Raw genomic sequence first — 20,032 nt, forward strand, 5'->3', positions numbered from 1 at the left:
GTTGCAAAACTGGAGGAGACGCGAGATTCCCTGGCAGCAAGTCTACCACCAAAGTAGGCAGTGACAACTCACCTCTCAGAATGACAGAAGTTTGTGATGACTGGCGTAACAGCTGGTCCACCTACATCATTGGGTGCAAGGATTCATCCACAGCAAAGTGATGAAAGGAGAGCATTTGTTTCAGGTCTATGGGCTCAGCATCAGAAATCATGACAGCGATTGCTGCTCGCACCATATTGCGCAGGCCAAAGTAGTATGGCAAAGGGCACAGCAGGGGGCAGCAGTGGGTGTGCGTGCTGCTGCAGTCAGAAGCCTTGTATCTGGAAGACACAACAACTGACCCCATCGCCTGGCACAAACAAAGGCCGGCCCTTGTAGCCCACCACAACACCCGGCAGCCACAGCTGCTGCTAACCTATAGATCAGGCCCAAATGACACCCCTGAAGAAAATGTGGCGGGCTGTGACATTCTAAGGCATGTAGGTGTAACAAATTCAAAAGGCCCCATAGCTGGCACCCATGCAGATGTTCTGCCAGCCTGCAGCCGTATACCAGTATCACCTGGTACGTAGCTAAAAAACTAGACAATGCACTGTTGTGGGATGAGGCACATCCAGATTTATTTATTTCAGTCTTCAAAATTTTCACAACTCGCTTCACTTATGAGTTAGTAACTGGGTGAAATGAGCAGTAGTCGGATGTTAGATACCATTGCAAGTAGGAAAATCACCCAACTCCAGTGACGCAAATTGCCAACTGTTATCATATATGAGGAGCTGGGGAGAGCCTTCAGCGGCAAAAATGACTTACAACTCACTAACTGTTGTGAAGGGCAGTTTGGCTACATACAGGAAATTGGACAGTGCATCCACCAGCAACAACCACGTTTCCAGAAAAGGGCCTGGGAAGTTGATGTATCCCTGTCCCAAGTGTGCTCCAGGACTGGCCAAGAGGAATACTGACTCAGCAGCGCAGTCTGGTTTTCTTCACAGGCTGTGCACATCCATACAAGATGTTCAGTGTCACAATGGTACCATCCTGTAGACATGTCGCCATGCCAAAGCCTCCATGTGAGATATACACCAGTGTGACACATGCATCAGCTGCTCTATGTGAGGATGCAATGCAGGAGGTATTACTGGTCCACAGCTGTGCTTCTTCATGACAAGCATGAGGACCCATGGACAATGTAAAAAATGTGAAAAACGTATGCCATGCCAAATTCGCTCCTGAAGGAGGAAGCTCGGGCCATCCTGACTGGACTGCTGAGATAGGTTTCTGGAAAAGAGGTGCCAGGGGCCGTGGTGGCTCAATCAAAGAAAAACAATATCTGCTGAAAGGTATCATCCAATGTGAAAACAAGAGACTCCTGTTGATTGAACTTAATTTTGGGTCAGTGAATGTCAAAGCAATAATTACTGAGAAAAAATTCCCCCTCTGCAATTGGTGGGGCTGAACAGTGAAGTCAGTGGCTTCTGGTCAGTGATGAGTATGAACTTTGCTTGGTACAAAATACTGTAAAACTTTTTAATACAGGAAATGATAGCCACTGTCTCTTTTTTTGTCTGTGAATAGTTTACCTTGTGTCACTGATAGCGTCTTTGATGCATAAGAAATGGGCTGCTCGGTGCCATTTGGGTTATAATGTGACAGGACTGTACCAATGCCATACTGGGACGTGTTGCTGGTCAGTATTAATTGTTTACCAAACATAAAAGCAGCCAAACAGGGAGCGGAGCACAAAGACTGCTTGAGCAACTGAAAAAATCCATTGACAATCTGCGGACCATGTTAATTTTATGCCCTTTTGGATCTGGTTAAGAGAATGGCAGATGTATGTGTCCTGGGGAATTAACTTAGTATAATAAGAAACCTTGCCCAGAAAGGACTGGAGCTCCTTCATGTTCTTGGATGTTGGCATGTTGACAATGATATTGACTTGTTCATCTGTAGGGATGATGTCATCTTTGCTAGCACATGGCCTGGAAGGTGCACCTTAGGGGCAAAAAACCTACATTTTGGTGTAGAACCCATGACCCAGATGACATCAAGGTAGTTGATACAACAGGGAATGTCGTTAATAAATGCTCCATGTATCTTTGATAAATTCCTGGGGCAGAAGAAATTCCAAAGGGCAAGCAACTAAACTGATAAAGCCCAAAAGGGTCATAGGGCACTAAGAAACAATGAGAAGTAGCATCCACTGGCAACCACAGATATGCATCACATAAGTCAATAGAGGAAAATACTGGGTCCCTGACAGCCTCACCAGCACTTCCCGTGAATGGGGAATACAATAATAAATCCATAACACAGAGTAAATTGGCAGTTTGTTTGTAATTGCCACAAAGGGCGTGCTGCCATTTGTCTTGTGAATCACTACCAAAGGGGTGGCCCACTGACTAAATGAAATAGGGGAAACAACACCAAGTTCCTGCCAATGCTGCGACTCAGCCTTGAGTTTGTTGCAAATGACGAAGAGGATGGGGCAGGAGTAACAAAATTTTGGTACTGATGATGGCATAAGGAACACATGGACCTCAAATTTTTTGCCTAGCCCAAGGTATTCTCAAACAGCTGGTCATACAAATTCAGTAAAGAGTCCAAAAGGAAAGGTGACTGGTTGGTACATTAGGTGAACTGGAATCCAAAAACAAAAGAAATATTTTGTGCCAACAGTGAATTTACCACTAACAACGTAAGTTGCATTTCAGCATTCTTATAACCTGAAACTTCCTGGCAGATTAAAACTGTGTGCTGGACCGAGACTCGAACTCAGGACCTTTGCCTTTTGTGGCCAAGTGCTCTACTGTGCCGTGGGAGAGAAGGCTTTTTTGCAGGCATCTGCCCTGTCACCAGCACAGCGTGAGAGCAAAGCAATTCTGCATTTGGTTTGAGCAGCTCCTGCTTCTACTCCTGCTGCAGCTATTATTGCTTCTGGAGGCATAACTGTTCCTGCCACCATTGCAAAAATGCCAGGTCCACGGTGCCCACAAATTAACACTATGAAAATATAAATAAATAAAATATTCACACATGTAAGAAAGTCCTCCATTGCCACTCTGATATCTGTACACACATGGCAGTGCCCTGGAACCATCCTGTCAGAACAAGTGTGACTACTCTAGCCTAGCCTACGCTAGGTGCTCAATCCAAAAGTTGGGGAGCAGGACTCTGGAACAGGAACATCTTGATGTGTGGGGCAGTCTACAAGGGAGCAGAGAGTTTGAACAATGCATAGAGTCTGGCATAGAAACAAGCACAAAATGCTACCTGTACAGATCGCCAAAACAACTAGCATGGGAACCCAGAGCCTGGTGTGTTGTGAAAGCCAGTTAGCCTGTCTCGGTGTAAGAGCTGACTGGTCCAGCACATTGCTGCAGGCAAGTAAACATCTGGGTCAGCAGTTCCACCCATACAACACTTGATGCGCGCCACCTGTGATTGATTTCTGTACTACTATTTCGTGAAATGGCATCCATATGCATGTACACTACTGGTCATTAAAATTGCTGCACCACGAAGATGACATGCTACAGACGCAAAATTTAACCGACAGGAAGAAGATGCTGTGATATGCAGATGATTAGCTTTTCAGAGCATTCACACATGGTTGGCGACAATGGCAACACCTACAACGTGCTGACATGAGGAAAGTTTCCAACCGATTTCTCATACACAAACAGCAATTGACCGGCGTTGCCTGGTGAAACATTGTTGTGATGCCTCGTGTAAGGAGGAGAAATGCGTACCATCACGTTTTCGACTTTGATTAAGGTCGGATTGTAGCCTATCGCGATTGCGGTTTATCATATCGCGACATTGCTGCTCGTTGGTCGAGATCCAATGACTGTTAGCAGAATATGGAATCGGTGGGTTCAGGAGGGTAATACGGAACGCCGTGCTGGATCCCAACGGCCTCGTATCACTAGCAGTCGAGATGACAGGTATCTTATCTGCATGGCTGTAACGGATCGTGCAGCCACGTCTTTATCCCTGAGTCAACAGATGGGGATGTCTGCAAGACAACAACCATCTGCACGAACAGTTCGACGACGTTTGCAGCAGCATGGACTATCAGCTCGGAGACCATGGCTGCGGTTTCCCTTAACGCTGCATCACAGACAGGAGCTCCTGCGATGGTGTACTCAACGAAGAAACCTTGGTGCACAAATGGCAAAATGTCATTTCTTCTGATGAATCCAGTTCTGTTTACAGCAGCATGATGGTCGCATCCGTGTTTGGCGACATCGCGGTGAACGCACATTGGAAGCGTGTATTCGTCAATGCCGTACTGGCATATCACCGAGTGTGATGGTATGGGGTGCCATTGGTTACACGTCTCGGTCACCTCTTGTTCGCATTGACGGCACTTTGAACAGTGGATGTTACATTTCAGATGTGTTATCACCCTTGGCTCTACCCTTCATTCGATCCCTGTGAAACCCTACATTTCAGCAGGATAATGCACGACCGCATGTTGCAGGTCCTGTACGGGCCTTTCTGGATACAGAAAATGTTCAACTGCTGCCCTGGCCAGCACATTCTCCAGATCTCTCACCAATTGAAAACATCTGGTCAATGGTGGCCGAGCAACTGGCTCGTCACAATACGCAACCCACTACTCTTGATGAACTGTGGTATCGTGTTGAAGCTGCATGGGCAGCTGTACCTGTACACGCCATCCAAGCTCTGTTTGACTCAATGCCCAGGCGTATCAAGGTCGTTATTACGGCCAGAGGTGGTTGTTCTGGGTACTGATTTCTCAGGATCTATGCATCCAAACTGCGTGAAAATGTAATTGCTTGTCAGTTCTAGTATAATATATTTGTCCAATGAATACCCGTTTATCATGTGCATTTCTTCTTGGTGTAGCAATTTTAATGGCCAGTAGTGTATGTATGTATGCTGGTGCAGGTACTACAATTTGCATATAGAAGCATGTAGTACACTTTGTGCCAATTTGATGGTTGATACATGCTGCATTCATAATGCTGCAATTTCAGTTTGCAGCAGTGTATTTAATTTGAGTGGTTCGATTTTGAATGAATAGTTTTTTTAAATGGTCCTACAAAAAAGTTAGGCAGATTGTACAAGGCATTGAGAAGATGATCCTCAAAGAGGCCATTTATTATGAAAGATGTGACATTTTCATCAAGTCATTTATACTTTCTTGACTCGAAGATTAAGATATTCTAGAAGATGCTAGTTGCATGCTTGCACTCTGGCTGCAGATGGCATTTTGTTAATTGTAAAAACTGACTCTTCCATTGCTGTAGTGAGCTGGAATGAAAAAGTGAAATCCTTATTACCACTTTTTTTGTTTGATTTGCTATCTCTTACTCACTTGTGCCCTGGATTCCATGTAATAAGAATTTCTCTATATACATCTCACCCAACGAAAGCTCTGCGAGTATGATTTCTATAAAGATGTTAGAATACTACTTTGTTCTCTCCAGATTTCCTGTGAAGTCCAACAAGTGATTCATATTTATGTAGCCACTGTGTAATCTTTGTATTGTTTCTGTCACTAACAAAACTACACAGATTATTTTATTTTTACTTTAGGTAGGGGGCAGTTTCCATATAGCACCTGGCCAGAGCTTCTCTATTAATCATGTGCATGGTAAGTCAATATATACAAATGGCCAGAGGAATTACCAAGATAGTATGATAACAATGAAAGGCAGTGTGATATGGGACATTAAATCTGGGCGCAAGACTGGAACTTGAACTTGCAAAGCTGTCTTTTGCAAGCCATATTCTTTGAATTGAGTGATTCCACCAGGCTTTACAGATAGATTCAAAGCATAATCAGACTGCTCTCATTTCTCCATTCTTTTCTATGGGAATACTCCTGTCCACAAAAGTGTAACCCAGTTCAAGTTCCAGTCCAGCTGGCAGGTTTAAAATGATCACAGTTGAGCACCCTTGTAAAGAATAAATCTACTCACCAAGCAGTAGTAAGAGAACACACATATAAAGATAATGAAATTTGTAAGCTTTTGGAACCAGTGGCTCACTCTTCTGGCATAGGGGTTGAAGGGGAAGCTCTCAGGTTTTCACATCTCACCTGTAAGTCTCCCCTGACCTGGGGTTCTGGTTGACGTTTCCAAACTCTATCCATTTTCTGTAGTTCCCTTTCTGTAGTTCCTTTTCCTTCATCTCTCTTCCTTCCCCTTTTAGCCTTCTGCCAGAAGAAGGTGCCACTAGCTCCAAAATCTTGCAAATTTCAATATCTTTGTATGTGTGTTCTCCTGCTGCCTCTTGGTGAGTAGATTTATTTATTTATGTATCCAATTTCCTTATATTTTCATTGAGATTTCATAGAGAATAAGATATTTTGTTCATTTTAGCATAGAATAAGATGTGTTGTCAGCGTTACACTAGTTTATTTCAGTTCCTTGTTTTATTTTGAACTCGTATAAAAAGCAAGTGAAAAGTGCTGCATTCTCTTGAGCCATATAGTGATAGAAATGCCTCTTAGGGAGTCCAGTTGTTCCATAAACCAACATTTTCTGAGTACCTACTATGGTACATGTAATACATCTTGTGTCACCTTTCTATGTAGGTTACCACGAACGAAATTATACTTAGAAAAAGGAATGACACAGATTGAACAATGTTGACCTATGGAGACCCTCACGAAGCTATACAACTGCTTTCCGTTCATGTCAGTCAAACAACTGTACATTAACTGTAAACAGAAAGCATAATAAATTTGTGACTCAGCCTGTAGCCACACCAGGCAAGCAGTCAGAGCCTTTTTTTCATTCTCATTGTTCCACAGTGTCACAATGTAAGGAGTATGCTTCTTGTTAGGATGAGCATTGAGAATTTTTCAAACTCTGCAAGATATGCTCCCATTTAACACACATAGCGTAATACACACCCACAGTGACACTCAGCCCCAGTACTAGTTCCTGCCACGTCTACACAATAGCCCACAAGACCTAATGGATGGTCCGTTGTAATATTGGTGACTTTCTGTCCAATTTTGTATGGAGTGCAGAACACTGTATACTGTGGCAAACACCCTCAGTCCTCTTTATTTTAATCCCATAATCCCTGTGTGGAATACACGATGAAGACAGCATACTGCTTCTCTGCTCTTCATCAGATACTTTTTCCAGAATTTACCCACAGTGTTTTCCAAGGACAGCATAACCTTCCTTCCAAAGATTTCCATTTACACTCCATCAGAATGTTTATTACTCTTTTGCATAGGCTGTACTACTTTTTGATAATTTGATTGATGTCTGCTTTTGTGCCACAGCAACTGTTACTGTATGGCATGCACCAGGAGATGCAACTTAAAAGTTGCGAAATGGATAGTGTGCGTCTCTGATTGACTTAAATAAATACAACTACAGTGGAATGTTGGGCTTTACATTTTAATAGTTTTAAAACCAGTATTTAAACACCAGTTACCATGAAGCAGTCAATCAATCAGTCACATGTAACTACTGATAATAATTCCAACCACTAGAGCAGTAGTGTAGAATAAATCTTACTAGTGTATTGTGTGCAATTTCCTTTACAGTTTCATTACACTTCCCAAGAATCATGCTAACAAATGTATCCTCCATTTCATATTGCTTTACAGTATGACCTGCAGATATGGAGGTAGACACTCTAGCAGTATATCACTAATCTTTGTCAGGTGCTACTAAACTCTCATTAACTTGCTTTTATTTGTATTCAAAGGAGCTGCCATTTGAAGCAACAATTTATTCTGTATTTTTTATGATCAGCCTCAAAAACACATGCTTGTAGAAAAAAGCAGCAACAGTGCAGGCAGTGAGACTGCTATTAGCCTTATCTAGCAATGCATCTTTATTGAGAATATTAATGATCCTCTAATGCTTCCCTATGGCCCACCCAATGTTGCTTGGACTCCTGCTGAACATTTGCTTTGCAGTGTAATGTGCTGGATTTTATGAACCCATAATTCTTTGAGTAAATTGTATACTTATTATTATACTCTGAGTGTATCATGGTTATCAGTGGACAAAATGGCACTGTGCTGAATGCGTATTGAAACTATAGGAAGACAGAATCTACCACTCTCCTGTGTCGACTGTTTGTGAGTGGGCTGCAGTTTTGAGAGAATTTAGCACAACAAATTTATCATATTGTATATGGACAGCTCAAAACAAGGTGACATCAGTGGTTGCCCAGTTGTCTTTCCTCGGCATGCCCTCAGCTTCAACTTCCTGACAAGTGTTCATACATGTAACACTGAGCTCTGAGAGATCCTGAAGGCATTGCAGCAGATGAGGTGTCATCAAGCAAGGAAATTTTTCATTTGCTCAGATTCCTGCAGCCCTTAAAGTAATGTGACCAAACGAGAAAAATCACCCAAAACATAAAGGATCACCTTCCTCTCTGCAACAGTAGAAGATGTATATATAATTTGAATGGGTACTGGACCAGGAGGAAATATGGTGAAATGAGCACACAGATATGGCAGTGCAGGAGGCATGCAGAGATGATACTGTGCCATTCCTCCACTGGCCGTAATCTCACAGTTGTGTCAAAGACCTGTGCAACATGTAGAATGTAAAATAGCTGTTAGTGGTAGACAATAAGACACAGTTGGAGAAATTAATTGCTCAACTATGGTGTACTTCATACAGGTAACTCTGACAAAATAAACTTTACCTTGATATGTTAACTACACCCACTGGCTGAAAAACCCGTGACATAGTTCCTCAGTCAGTAAAGTCATAGGATCATTTAATTTCACCTTGATGCTTTGAGTATAAAGCACTATCCATTATGCATGAGATTATATACCCTGGTGTGATGAATGCACAATGTGTGGCTGAGGAATCGCATTTTTCTTTATTATGACGAGAGGACAGAAGCAAACTTAAGTGGGAACCTGCCCTTTATTTTAGCTGTTAACATTGCTATTTTAAAAAGAAACATAAAATTTTGTGTGTTGTCCAGGCGGGAAGTAGTTCGCTCAACCTTTTAGTTCAATAAATGGCCATGTTTACTTATTGTGCAGTTTGAGCTCTTTTGGTAAGGAATTTGCAATTTTTATTTTGGGATTTTTTAACTGACTGAAATGACAGGCTTCTGTGTGGTAAGAAAATGTGATATTTATACTGGACATGGGTAATCCCAAAAGTAAGGTCTCCTATTTTTTTATAAGTACAGAACTCTGTTTGTATGGCAGTTGGTCACACTGTTATGAAGAGTGCTTCACGCACTGTGTGTAAACATGCGCACGCCACTCTGAGGTGCTCAGTCTTGGCTCAGCAGCCGTTGAGAATGGAGCTCCCGTTGGATGTTACCACCAAGTGCGAATTGCATGCAGTTATTTGGTTTTTGAACGCAAAGGGCACTGCGCTGATTGAAATCTATCGCCAATTGACAGAAGTGTATGGTGAGTCGTGCATGGATGTCAAAAATGTTCGTAAGTGGTGTAGAGTGTTTGCAGCTGGTCAGACCGAAATTCATGACGAACAAAGGAGCTCGAGATCGTCAATTTCTGAGGAGGCAGTGTTGAAGGTTGAGCAAAGCATGCGTGAAGACCAGCGGATCAGCCTGGATGATCTATGCATGTTGGTTCCTGAGGTTTCCCGAAGCACTGCTCACAGAATTTTAATGGAAACACTGAACTACCGGAAGGTGTGCGCAAGATGGGTGCCATGCATGCTGACTGAGGACCACATGCGGCAATGAATTGATGCTTCCTGTGCATTTCCTCACCGCCTTGCAGCCGAACAGGACAACTTTCTTGACTCAGTTGCCACGGGTGACGAAACACCAAGCAACAATCATGCCAGTGGTGGCATCCTTCTTGGCCAAAGCTGCAGAAATTCAAACAAACACCGTCTGCCGGTAAAGTCATGACAACCGTTTTTTGGGATTGGAAAGGGGTATTGTTGGTCAACTTTATGCCCACTGGGACCACAATTAATGCTGACAGGTTCTGTGAGACTCTGAAAAAACTCAAGCGGGCAATTCAGAACCGAAGAGGAATGTTGACCAAGGGCGTACACATTCTCCATGACAATGCTGCTCGCCCACACATCGCTCGCCAAACCATTGCTCTCCTGCAGCAGTTTCAGTGGAACATAATCACCCACCCACCCACCCTATAGTCCTGACTCGGTGCCCAGTGACTGTCACCTGTTCCCTAGGTTAAAAGAACATTTGGCTGGAATGTGATTCAGCTTCAATGAAGAGGTGAAAGAAGAGGTTCATAACTTTCTGAACAGCCTGGTGACAAGCTGATATGGCATACAAAAACTGCCACAGCATCTACAAAAATACATTGATAGAAATTGTGATTATATCGAAAAATAGCTAAATGCTCAAGCTGTAAACTGATGTAAACCATTGTAGAAATAAACAGATCTATGTACTTATAAAAAAAATAGGAGACCTTACTTTTGGGATTACCCTTGTAATAGTCTCTACATTTTATCCATTTTACCATGTGAAATCTAAAACTTTCCCAGCATATAGATTGTTCCACGAAATTTCAGGTGAACTGCCAGATGTCACCAACTTTCTGCCACAGTCTTCTGGCCATCTTTTGGTGTACCGTATTTACTCGAATCTAAGCCGCACCTGAAAAATGAGACTCGAAATCAAGGAAACAAAAATTTCCCGAATCTAAGCCGCACCTGAAATATGAGACTCAAAATTCATGGGGAGAGAAAAGTTTTAGACCGCACCTCCAAATCGAAACAAAGTTGGTCCATTGAAACATGAGACACAATTTAGGTTGAATGGATGAAGATACAGCTACAGTAGTTTGGTTCGAGTCTTAAGCTTAACAGTTAAGCTTCACTAAGTACCCGTTGCTATGTGTCAGGCCCTCCGTCCGTATTTATACAGGTACCCTTCCCTTTTTCACGTGCTTCAACTGGTTTGAATCAATTGCTTATTTTGGTTTGATCTGATAAGTGCCGTTATCTTTGTTATAGGTGTTTATGTCACTCTTAGCTGAAAATGCATTATGAAGTTGGCATGCATTGTTTGTCGCATTCTGATAATGAGTGTTTATGACATGTCCTGCTCGCGACATGGCTTGCTTTTGTGCGTGCTACTGCCGCTTACGGTTAAAGAGAGAGAGAGAGAGAGAGAGAGAGAGAGAGAGAGAGAGAGAGGGGAATTGTCTCGTGTGAAACAATGGCAGGAGACTGGCTATTTGTTGGTACTTACAGTGCTGCTTTCTTTGATAATGATCAACAAGAACCAATTAATAGACTGCATATGATAGAAGATGTTCTGAGCGAGAGTTTAGCAAAAAATTTCTCCGTTTGAAAATCTTTGCAGATGCCTCTTTAGTACATTACATTCTGCGCAGAAATTAGTCATCTTAGATTTAAAAATCTAGTCAGTTGCCTTGCTTCATCTCTGACTGTATCACTATTCAGCATAAGAATAATACAAATATAAACATGACATGAAATGTATATTCTTCCGCATTTGCTGTTGTCTCGCTCTAGTTTTGTAGTTTACTAGGCAGACAGGATTTAAATGAGATAGCAGCAAACATGAAAGAATACATGGCATAATGTTTACATTCTTCTACCTTTTCTTTTAATTTATTTACTGATGCAGAGGTTTTGGTGCCAGTATTTATCTTTGTGCCTGCAAAGCATGCCTGTGTAGCGCTACATATATTCGACGGCAGAAGTTAGTGGCGGCACCTACCAACATTTTTCAAAACTTACGCTTACTTTGCACTCGATTCTAAGCCGCAGGGGGTTTTTTGGATTACAAAAAAACGGAAAAAAAGTGCGGCTGAGATTCGAGTAAATACGGTAACCTAGCGAAAGTGCACTGAGGTCTCCTGTTTAATACCACTCATTTGCATGTGTTGCTATGAGCACCTTCCATCTTCACACGGTGGACTTGCACAACTACACTGGCTACATAGAGCATGAAGTTGTTCTTCAGCAGAATTGGATATGCATTATCTAACTGGAAACTGCCATCCCAATTGACAAGGTCTGCAGACAGTCATAATTCCACAGATTCATTGATAAGAGTATTCCAAAAGTTTGAAATATGGACTACAATTTCTATTTTATTGTATTTCATGGGAAGACCAGTACAAATATAGTGCTCTGATAGGAAGGCAAATTAACATTACATATGCCTGTCTACCACTAAGTTATCAGTTAGAGTGAATTGGCATATGCAGATGGTGTATACTCATGCTCTGCAACATGTCCACCGCATGGGATTAGCCGAGTGGTCTCAGGCGCTGCAGTCATGGACTGTGCGGCTGGTCCCGGCTGAGGTTCGAGTCCTCCCTCGGGCATGGGTGTGTGTGTTTGTCCTTAGGATAATATAGGTTAAGTGGTGTGTAAGCTTAGGGACTGATGACCTTAGCAGTTAAGTCCCATAAGATTTCACACCCCATTTTTTTTACAACATGTCAGTCATGATCTTGGTGCCTGTTTCACCACACTTGTCATCTAGATTCCTCCCCCAGACACCAGTTTCTCAGAACTCTGCAGGTGGAAACTGGAGTTACATGTTGCCACCCACCTAGCCTTAATTTATAATTTCTTCAGTATGAGCAATGTTTCTCAGTAACTATACCTTTCTTCACTCCCTCTCAGTTTTCTGATCTGCGTATTTCTCCCACCTCTACCACATACAATGCATTTAAGCTTCCCACTCTAATTAACTCATGCAGAATGTTTTGTCAGTAATCTCTGTCTTGTGTATTAGCGCACTTCCACCGTTAAGCTCTCAGGTTCCCAACAATCAGTCTTTCCTTCTCTCCTATCTGGTAAGTCTCCCCTGTCCCCTGACCCAGGGTTCTGAACAACTTTCCCCATTTCCTAAACCTCATCAGTACTTTTCCTTCACCCATTCTGCCAAAAGGAGCCACTGACTTTGAACATTTAATCTTGATATTTACAACAAAACAATTTGTTTATGCAGCAGTGAAATATTGTGTAAACTCTTTCGGTGGCCATGTTTGTCGCTCAGAAAGGACAAATCTCCTTGGACAGTAAATATTATGATTATTTGACCTTAATCTGCACACTGCAACTTCAAGGCAGAAAACATCTGGTAAAAGTAGGATTGATTTGCAATTAAGTGAAAAGAAATGTGCAAGCATTTTAAAGCACAATGAAACAGTGAAACAGAACTAGCAAATACTTAAAGAGATTTACAGCAGCCACCTGCATTTTATGATGACAAGAATTATCATTTTGAGGACACAGGGAAAGCTGCAACTCAAACAATCAAGGTAATTGCATGGAGTTATTTCATTTGTTGGCCGAGTTTGATGACTTCCGAAAAAAAAACTTATTAGAGAGAAGCAACATTTGCTGCTATTTTACTAGATGAAACATTGGATGTCACAAATCTCATTTGTCAACTCTATTCATATATGGCAGCACTTCAAATGGTGTGCTGACAAAAAGTTAGAGAAGTAATTCCACATGCGGTATTTGTGCACTTTTACACCAGCAAGCTGAATTTGGTTTTATCACAGGTAGGATAGTGTATGAGTAAATGTAGAATGTCCTTTTGCTAATATAAGTGGTCTTGTACCATTTTTGGCCATTCCTTGAAAAGAACCAACTTATTAGATATGGTAGTGAAGAAGAGATTTCCAACAATAATATGAAATTATTGAAGTTGCGTGGTACAAATTATGTCAGATCGTAAGGGTGAACTTGAAGATTTGTATGAGTGCAATTTGGGGGAAAAAATAAAATAAAATAAAAATTGGGGCACAAGTGCTGTTAGTGAAGCATGTGGATTTCTCATGATGTTACGATATTTTCAGTTTTAACTTCCTGTTGTGTCTGAAGAATTGTTTTTACTGACAGACATTACTTTTAACATTGTGCAGTCAAAATTCTTAGACATGTTTTATAGCAAAGAAGTGGAAGATACAAAAGAAGAGCTGTGTACTAAGACATATGATGGGTTTGAAAAAAAATTGTGCAAGGCTGGAAGCATATTTGATACTCCAGGAAAATGAAGAAAGAAAACTGCACTGAAACATCTATAAAGGATGACTACAGGAGGCTGTACCTGGAGATATCAGATATGATAATCATGCAGTTAAACATTAGATTTGAATTGCTGCCTGATTTAAAGCCTACAAAAATGTTCAACTCAAATAAGTTCTCAAGCTTTGAAGATGTGTTTGCTAAGGGGGTGTTAAGCTTAAGGACTATAAATGGGAAGTTTTTTGATATTTTTAGGTTCAAGTCTGAAGTGAATGCAATGTTTATGTCACATCATCTTGAAGCCAAGTGTGTGAAGGAAATTCCAAGTTTCCTGTATCACAATGAACATCACACAGGACTTCCTGTACTCTATAAACTCAATGAACTGATATTAATCATACCGGCTACAACTTCATCAGTAGAACAATTGTTTTCCACACTGAAAAGAATGTCTTTCATTAGGAAAGTCATCTGTTCACATTCCATAGTAAAGGATCTGCTGGTGCAGATGAAGGTTCTAAACTGATATGTTGGTGACATTATTGAGTAGTCCTGCAAGAAGAATAACAGAGCGGAATTTACTACAGATAACACCACGGTGAGTGAGCAATACAGTAGATAAGTTCAATGTTGCATGCTGTACCAACATTTTCAGTATATGCCACTGGTTCTTATACTAATAGTACACAGAGTTGCATACCGTGTAAAGAGAGGGCAGGACAGTTCAATATTTCTTGAAATTCTTGATAAGATTCTTGGGAACTTAGCTATTTTTCAAGACTTCTGATCAAGGCATATTCCCTTTCTTACTTATGTTGAGTGACTGTAGGAAGATATAAGGCAAGTTAGACAATATTTCAAGTTGGTGTGATAAATGGCAGCTAGTGTTAAATGTAAAAAAAAAAAAAAAAAAAAAAAAAATGTAAGTTAATGTGGATGGGTAGGAAGATCAAACCTGTAATGATCAGATACAGTATTACTAGTGTTCTGCTTGACACAGTCAAGTCGTTTAAATATTTGGGCGTAACGTTGCAGAGCAATATGAGGTGGAACAAGCATGTGAGAACTGTGGAAGGGAAGGTGAATGGTCGACTTCAGTTTACTGGGAGAATTTTAAGTAAAGGTGATCCTGTATAGGATGTTGGTGCAACCTTTTCTTGAGTACTGCTCGAGTGTTTGGATCCTTACCAGGTTGTCTTTAAGAAAGACATTGAAACAATTCAAAGGCAAGCTGCTAGATTTGTTACTGGTAGGTCCAAACAACACACATTACGGAGACGCTTCAGGAACTCAAATGGGAATCCATGGAGGAAAGGCGACATTCTTTTTAAGAAACACTACTGAGAAAATTAGGAGAACCAGCATTTGAAGCTGACTGCCAAACTATTCTACTGCTGCCAACATAGTTTGCTTGACGGGACCACCAGGATAAGATATGATAAATTAGGGCTCATGTGGAGACATACAGACAGTTATTTTTCCCTTGCTCTATTTGCTAGTGGAACAAGAAAGGAAATGACAAGTAGTGGTACGGGATGGCCTCTGCCGTGCACCGTATGGTGGCTTGCAGAGTATCTATGTAGATATAAGTTATTGTATCAAAAACATTAACAATGTTATTCATAATTACAAATTGAGGGAAGCTGCACTGCTGTATCACGGAATCTTTGCGTAAGGAAAGGCCCTGAATTGTGAAATACCACCAGATTTATTTATGTACACACTGTTTTGATATGTACTACAATTATGAGTGTAGTGTCATTGGTGTTTTTTGTAAAGTAAATAAAAATAACTATCTTAAGTGTTATTGTATCAATACAAGTTATTAACAGATTTATTATTTGTTCCCTGTGAGAAAGTTTTCAGTTACTAATTTTACTGTGCTTATTTCCAGTGCATGATGTGCAGCCATTTTCTTCGTCCAATTTCAACACATCACATCGTATAACACATTTATCATTTGGTAAAAACATTCCTGGAAAAACAAATCCTATAGATGGCACTGAAGTTGTTACTCATGAAGGTAAGTTCTCAATCAAGCTGCAATCATATATGTTATAGTGAAACATCTTAATTATAAGCGATGTGTGATGTTATTGAGGTGCTTGTGGAAAGTATGGAAGAAATGTGAACAGAATTTAGACCTATCAGAATGATAGAAAGGAATTGAATGTACTGTATAAAATTACAGGAGATTAAAATCACACATTAATAATACCTGAAGGTTGTAAGAATTGAGAGGAGACAGGTCATAAATTAAAATGAGACAGCTCATGAAAGCATTATGTATTACTTAAAAAAGACCAAACCGGTATGCATGCACTAATCATCAATTTTTATAGAACATACTAAAACGAAAGCTACCATTTAGAGCAGAGTATAGTTTAATATTTTGCAATGATAATGGAACTTATTTTAGAGATATGGCAGTGAACACAGGTTACAGTTGAATCATGACAGATGGTGCTGATGAATGGCAAAACTTACAGAAGGAATTAAAACATAATCAACTAATGTTTCTATTCCAGATTTGTTTTAAATTAGTAGTATTATTGATAGGGAGGGGGGCAGGGCAGTTAGTGCTTTAAGCATTTGTAGTATTTTGTACACCACGTGTACCTTTCGGAGAATACAAGAGATTAGTCCTCTTGAATTGAATTGTCATGGAATGAAATCAAAATATTTGCACCTAATAGTATGACGAGTGACGTAATATTCTCAGTTGGCTCAGTCACATTGAATCACATTTCCACTTCCAAAGAAGAGAAATTTTTATTTCCTGTGGGCTCGCAGTGTTAAAATTAAATAATGACTGTAGAGGAGAAATTTGTTTAGATTTCTGTCAGTCCTCCTCCTCAAAAACTCAAAACTGTTTTAATTTTTTCCAAAGCGCTTTTTTCCCTGATTGAGGGAGAGTTGTAAACAGTAATATGTTTCAAGAAAGTTAGCACTATCAAATTTTAGACTGTGTACTCCTATCTTTGATAAGGTTAATTATCCCACTGAAATACCAAGAAATCCATTTTGGTCAATAAAGGAAGGAATATTCTGGAACTGTGATGGGGGAACCTTTCAAGCATTAACACATTCACTGTGGCTGTCACTTCTAAGCATCAACATATCCCAGTATTGCTAATTCTTATGTGTTCCCATGACCAATGAGCAAGTGCAGCAATTGCTTATAATTGTGCACATCCACGGGTGTATTCTTCACTGCAGTATGCAGATATATAATCATCTTGCACTCATTACATTTTGCTAATAATCTGCTGCCAGGATACCCACAACCAGAAGATCAGTTATATAAAATATGACACATACTAAATTATTTTAACAATAGAATGTGTCATATGTATTATTCAGGAGGATAGATGAATCAGCTGTCCTTTGGAAGGGAGACTGTCCTTTAGACACAAATATGGCATCAAAATATACATGCTAAACAATCTGAATGGTTTTATAAATAAGTGTGCTGTGTACACAGGGATGTTTGACAATATGGGAGGAAAATTGTGTCCTGAAAAAGTTGTTTTACATTTGTTGGAGGAGAAGCTGCATCTTAGCTAAAACTTTATTGAACCTGAAAAGACATTACACTGGGACACTAAGGTTAACTACGAGGAACACTCCTAAAGTAGTAGTACCTGCAAAACTGAGTAAAGGAAACAACTGCTTGTTATTTGCAAGTCATGATGATCTGATAATGGGAAGGATAGATGTGATGTTAGTTACATTTCCACATAATGTCATAATGCAATGGTACAAGTGACAAATAAAGGCCAGCAATCAATCTCAAAAATGCTACCAATTGCAGAAACAACACAAATATTTGCAGGTTTGGGAGGCAGGATGGACCAGAAATTGTTGTATTATGTATGTGAATGGAAGCTTATCTGCTGGCCTAAAAACTGTTCTTCCACTTAATGGACACACTACTTTTAAAGTCTTATTACCTACACAACAGATTCTTGGGAGTAAAATAAAACTGTATGATCACAAAATAAAAATAATAAAGGGACTACTTCTTTCAACAAATATTTGAAGAAATACAAGGAGACTTAATAATAAAACAAGCATTGTGCAAAAGTGGGAACCAACTATAGAGAAAATGCAAATGACAAGGAAGAGGCGTAACAAGAGTGCTGAACAGGACAAGCATTCCAACACATATGAATGTACAGACTGTTCAAATAAGATTCCATTTGAACTGCTGTTTGCCAGACCACAAATCCAAAAGGTTTCATGTTCCTAAATCAGTCCTATTGTTTTTATGTCACTTATCGCTATGGCAGTGCTTGTTGATGTGAAAAATGTTGAGTTGCACCATGGTTTGGAATCCATGTTAAACTGTAGGTCCTCTATAATTGGCTGTGCAAATCACTTCAAAGGTCGTATGGAGGCACTGGTGTACTACCTCCGACAGGCCCATGCCTAGTAAAGGATTGTGGTGTTCAAAACAATATTTGCAGAGAGCTATTTTTTTTCCCTTGAATAATGTTCAAATGTCTTTCATTTAAAGTTTTATAATTGTTTTGATGTTTTTATAGCAAATATGTTTTCTTCTTCACCAAATTTGCTCATTCTTTGAATTGTTTCTGTGCATTGGCAATAAATCAGAGGTGCTAGCGAGACTGATTGAAATAATGCTTACAGGCTTATCTAATGATCGAAGTGTGACTGACACATATGCAACGGTGTGCTGAAAAGTAATTCTGGATGTATGTGAAAACTCTTACAGCTTTTTAAGTAAAGCTGACATTATTAACATTGTTGTTGTTGTTGTGGTCTTCAGTCCTGAGACTGGTTTGATGCAGCTCTCCATGCTACTCTATCCTGTGCAAGCTTCTTCATCTCCCAGTACCTACTGCAACCTACATCCTTCTGAATCTGCTTAGTGTATTCATCTCTTGGTCTCCCTCTACGATTTTTACCCTCCACGCTGCCCTCCAATGCTAAATTTGTGATCCCTTGATGCCTCAAAACATGTCCTACCAACCGATCCCTTCTTCTAGTCAAGTTGTGCCACAAACTTCTCTTCTCCCCAATCCTATTCAATACCGCCTCATTAGTTACGTGATCTACCCACCTTATCTTCAGCATTCTTCTGTAGCACCACATTTCGAAAGCTTCTATTCACTTCTTGTCCAAACAGTTATCGACCATGTGTCACTTCCATACATGGCTACACTCCATACAAATACTTTCAGAAACGACTTCCTGACACTTAAATCTATACTCGATGTTAACAAATTTCTCTTCTTCAGAAACGCTTTCCTTGCCATTGCCAGTCTACATTTTATATCCTCTCTACTTCGACCATCATCAGTTATTTTACTCCCTAAATAGCAAAACTCCTTTACTACTTTAAGTGTCTCATTTCCTAATCTAATTCCATCAGCATCACCCGATTTAATTTGACTACATTCCATTATCCTCGTTTTGCTTTTGTTGATGTTCATCTTATATCCTCCTTTCAAGACACTGTCCATTCCGTTCAACTGCTCTTCCAAGTCCTTTGCTGTCTCCGACAGAATTACGTCATCGGCGAACCTCAAAGTTTTTGCTTCTTCTCCATGAATTTTAATACCTACTCCGAATTTTTCTTTTGTTTCCTTTACTGCTTGCTCAATATACAGATTGAATAACATTGGGGAGAGGCTACAACCCTGTCTCACTCCCTTCCCAACCACTGCTTCCCTTTCATGCCCCTCGACTCTTATAACTGCCATCTGGTTTCTGTACAAATTGTAAATAGCCTTTCACTCGCTGTATTTTACCCCTGCCACCTTCAGAATTTGAAAGAGAGTATTCCAGTTAACATTGTCAAAAGCTTTCTCTAAGTCTACAAATTCTAGAAACATAGGTTTGCCTTTTCTTAATCTTTCTTCTAAGATAAGTCGTAAGGTTAGTATTGCCTCACGTGTTCCAACATTTCTACGGAATCCAAACTGATCTTCCCCGAGGTCCGCTTCTACCAGTTTTTCCATTCGTCTGTAAAGAATTCGCGTTAGTATTTTGCAGCTGTGACTTATTAAACTGATAGTTCGGTAATTTTCACATCTGTCAACACCTGCTTT

At 40.3% G+C, this 20,032-nt stretch overlaps 1 protein-coding gene across 2 annotated transcripts in view; it reads left to right on the forward strand.

Moving 5' to 3' along the window:
* LOC126259465 (endoplasmic reticulum-Golgi intermediate compartment protein 3) overlaps window positions 1-20,032 on the forward strand; it is a 106,881-nt gene that overhangs the window by 47,749 nt on the left and 39,100 nt on the right. For both annotated transcript variants that reach the window (XM_049956295.1, XM_049956294.1), the window contains exons 7-8: window positions 5,569-5,626; window positions 15,850-15,978. In XM_049956295.1, coding sequence (XP_049812252.1) covers window positions 5,569-5,626; window positions 15,850-15,978 — 187 coding nt within the window. The remainder of the gene's footprint in view (window positions 1-5,568; window positions 5,627-15,849; window positions 15,979-20,032) is intronic.

This window comes from Schistocerca nitens, chromosome 5 (assembly GCF_023898315.1).
Source record: "Schistocerca nitens isolate TAMUIC-IGC-003100 chromosome 5, iqSchNite1.1, whole genome shotgun sequence".
Classification (NCBI taxonomy): domain Eukaryota; kingdom Metazoa; phylum Arthropoda; class Insecta; order Orthoptera; family Acrididae; genus Schistocerca; species Schistocerca nitens.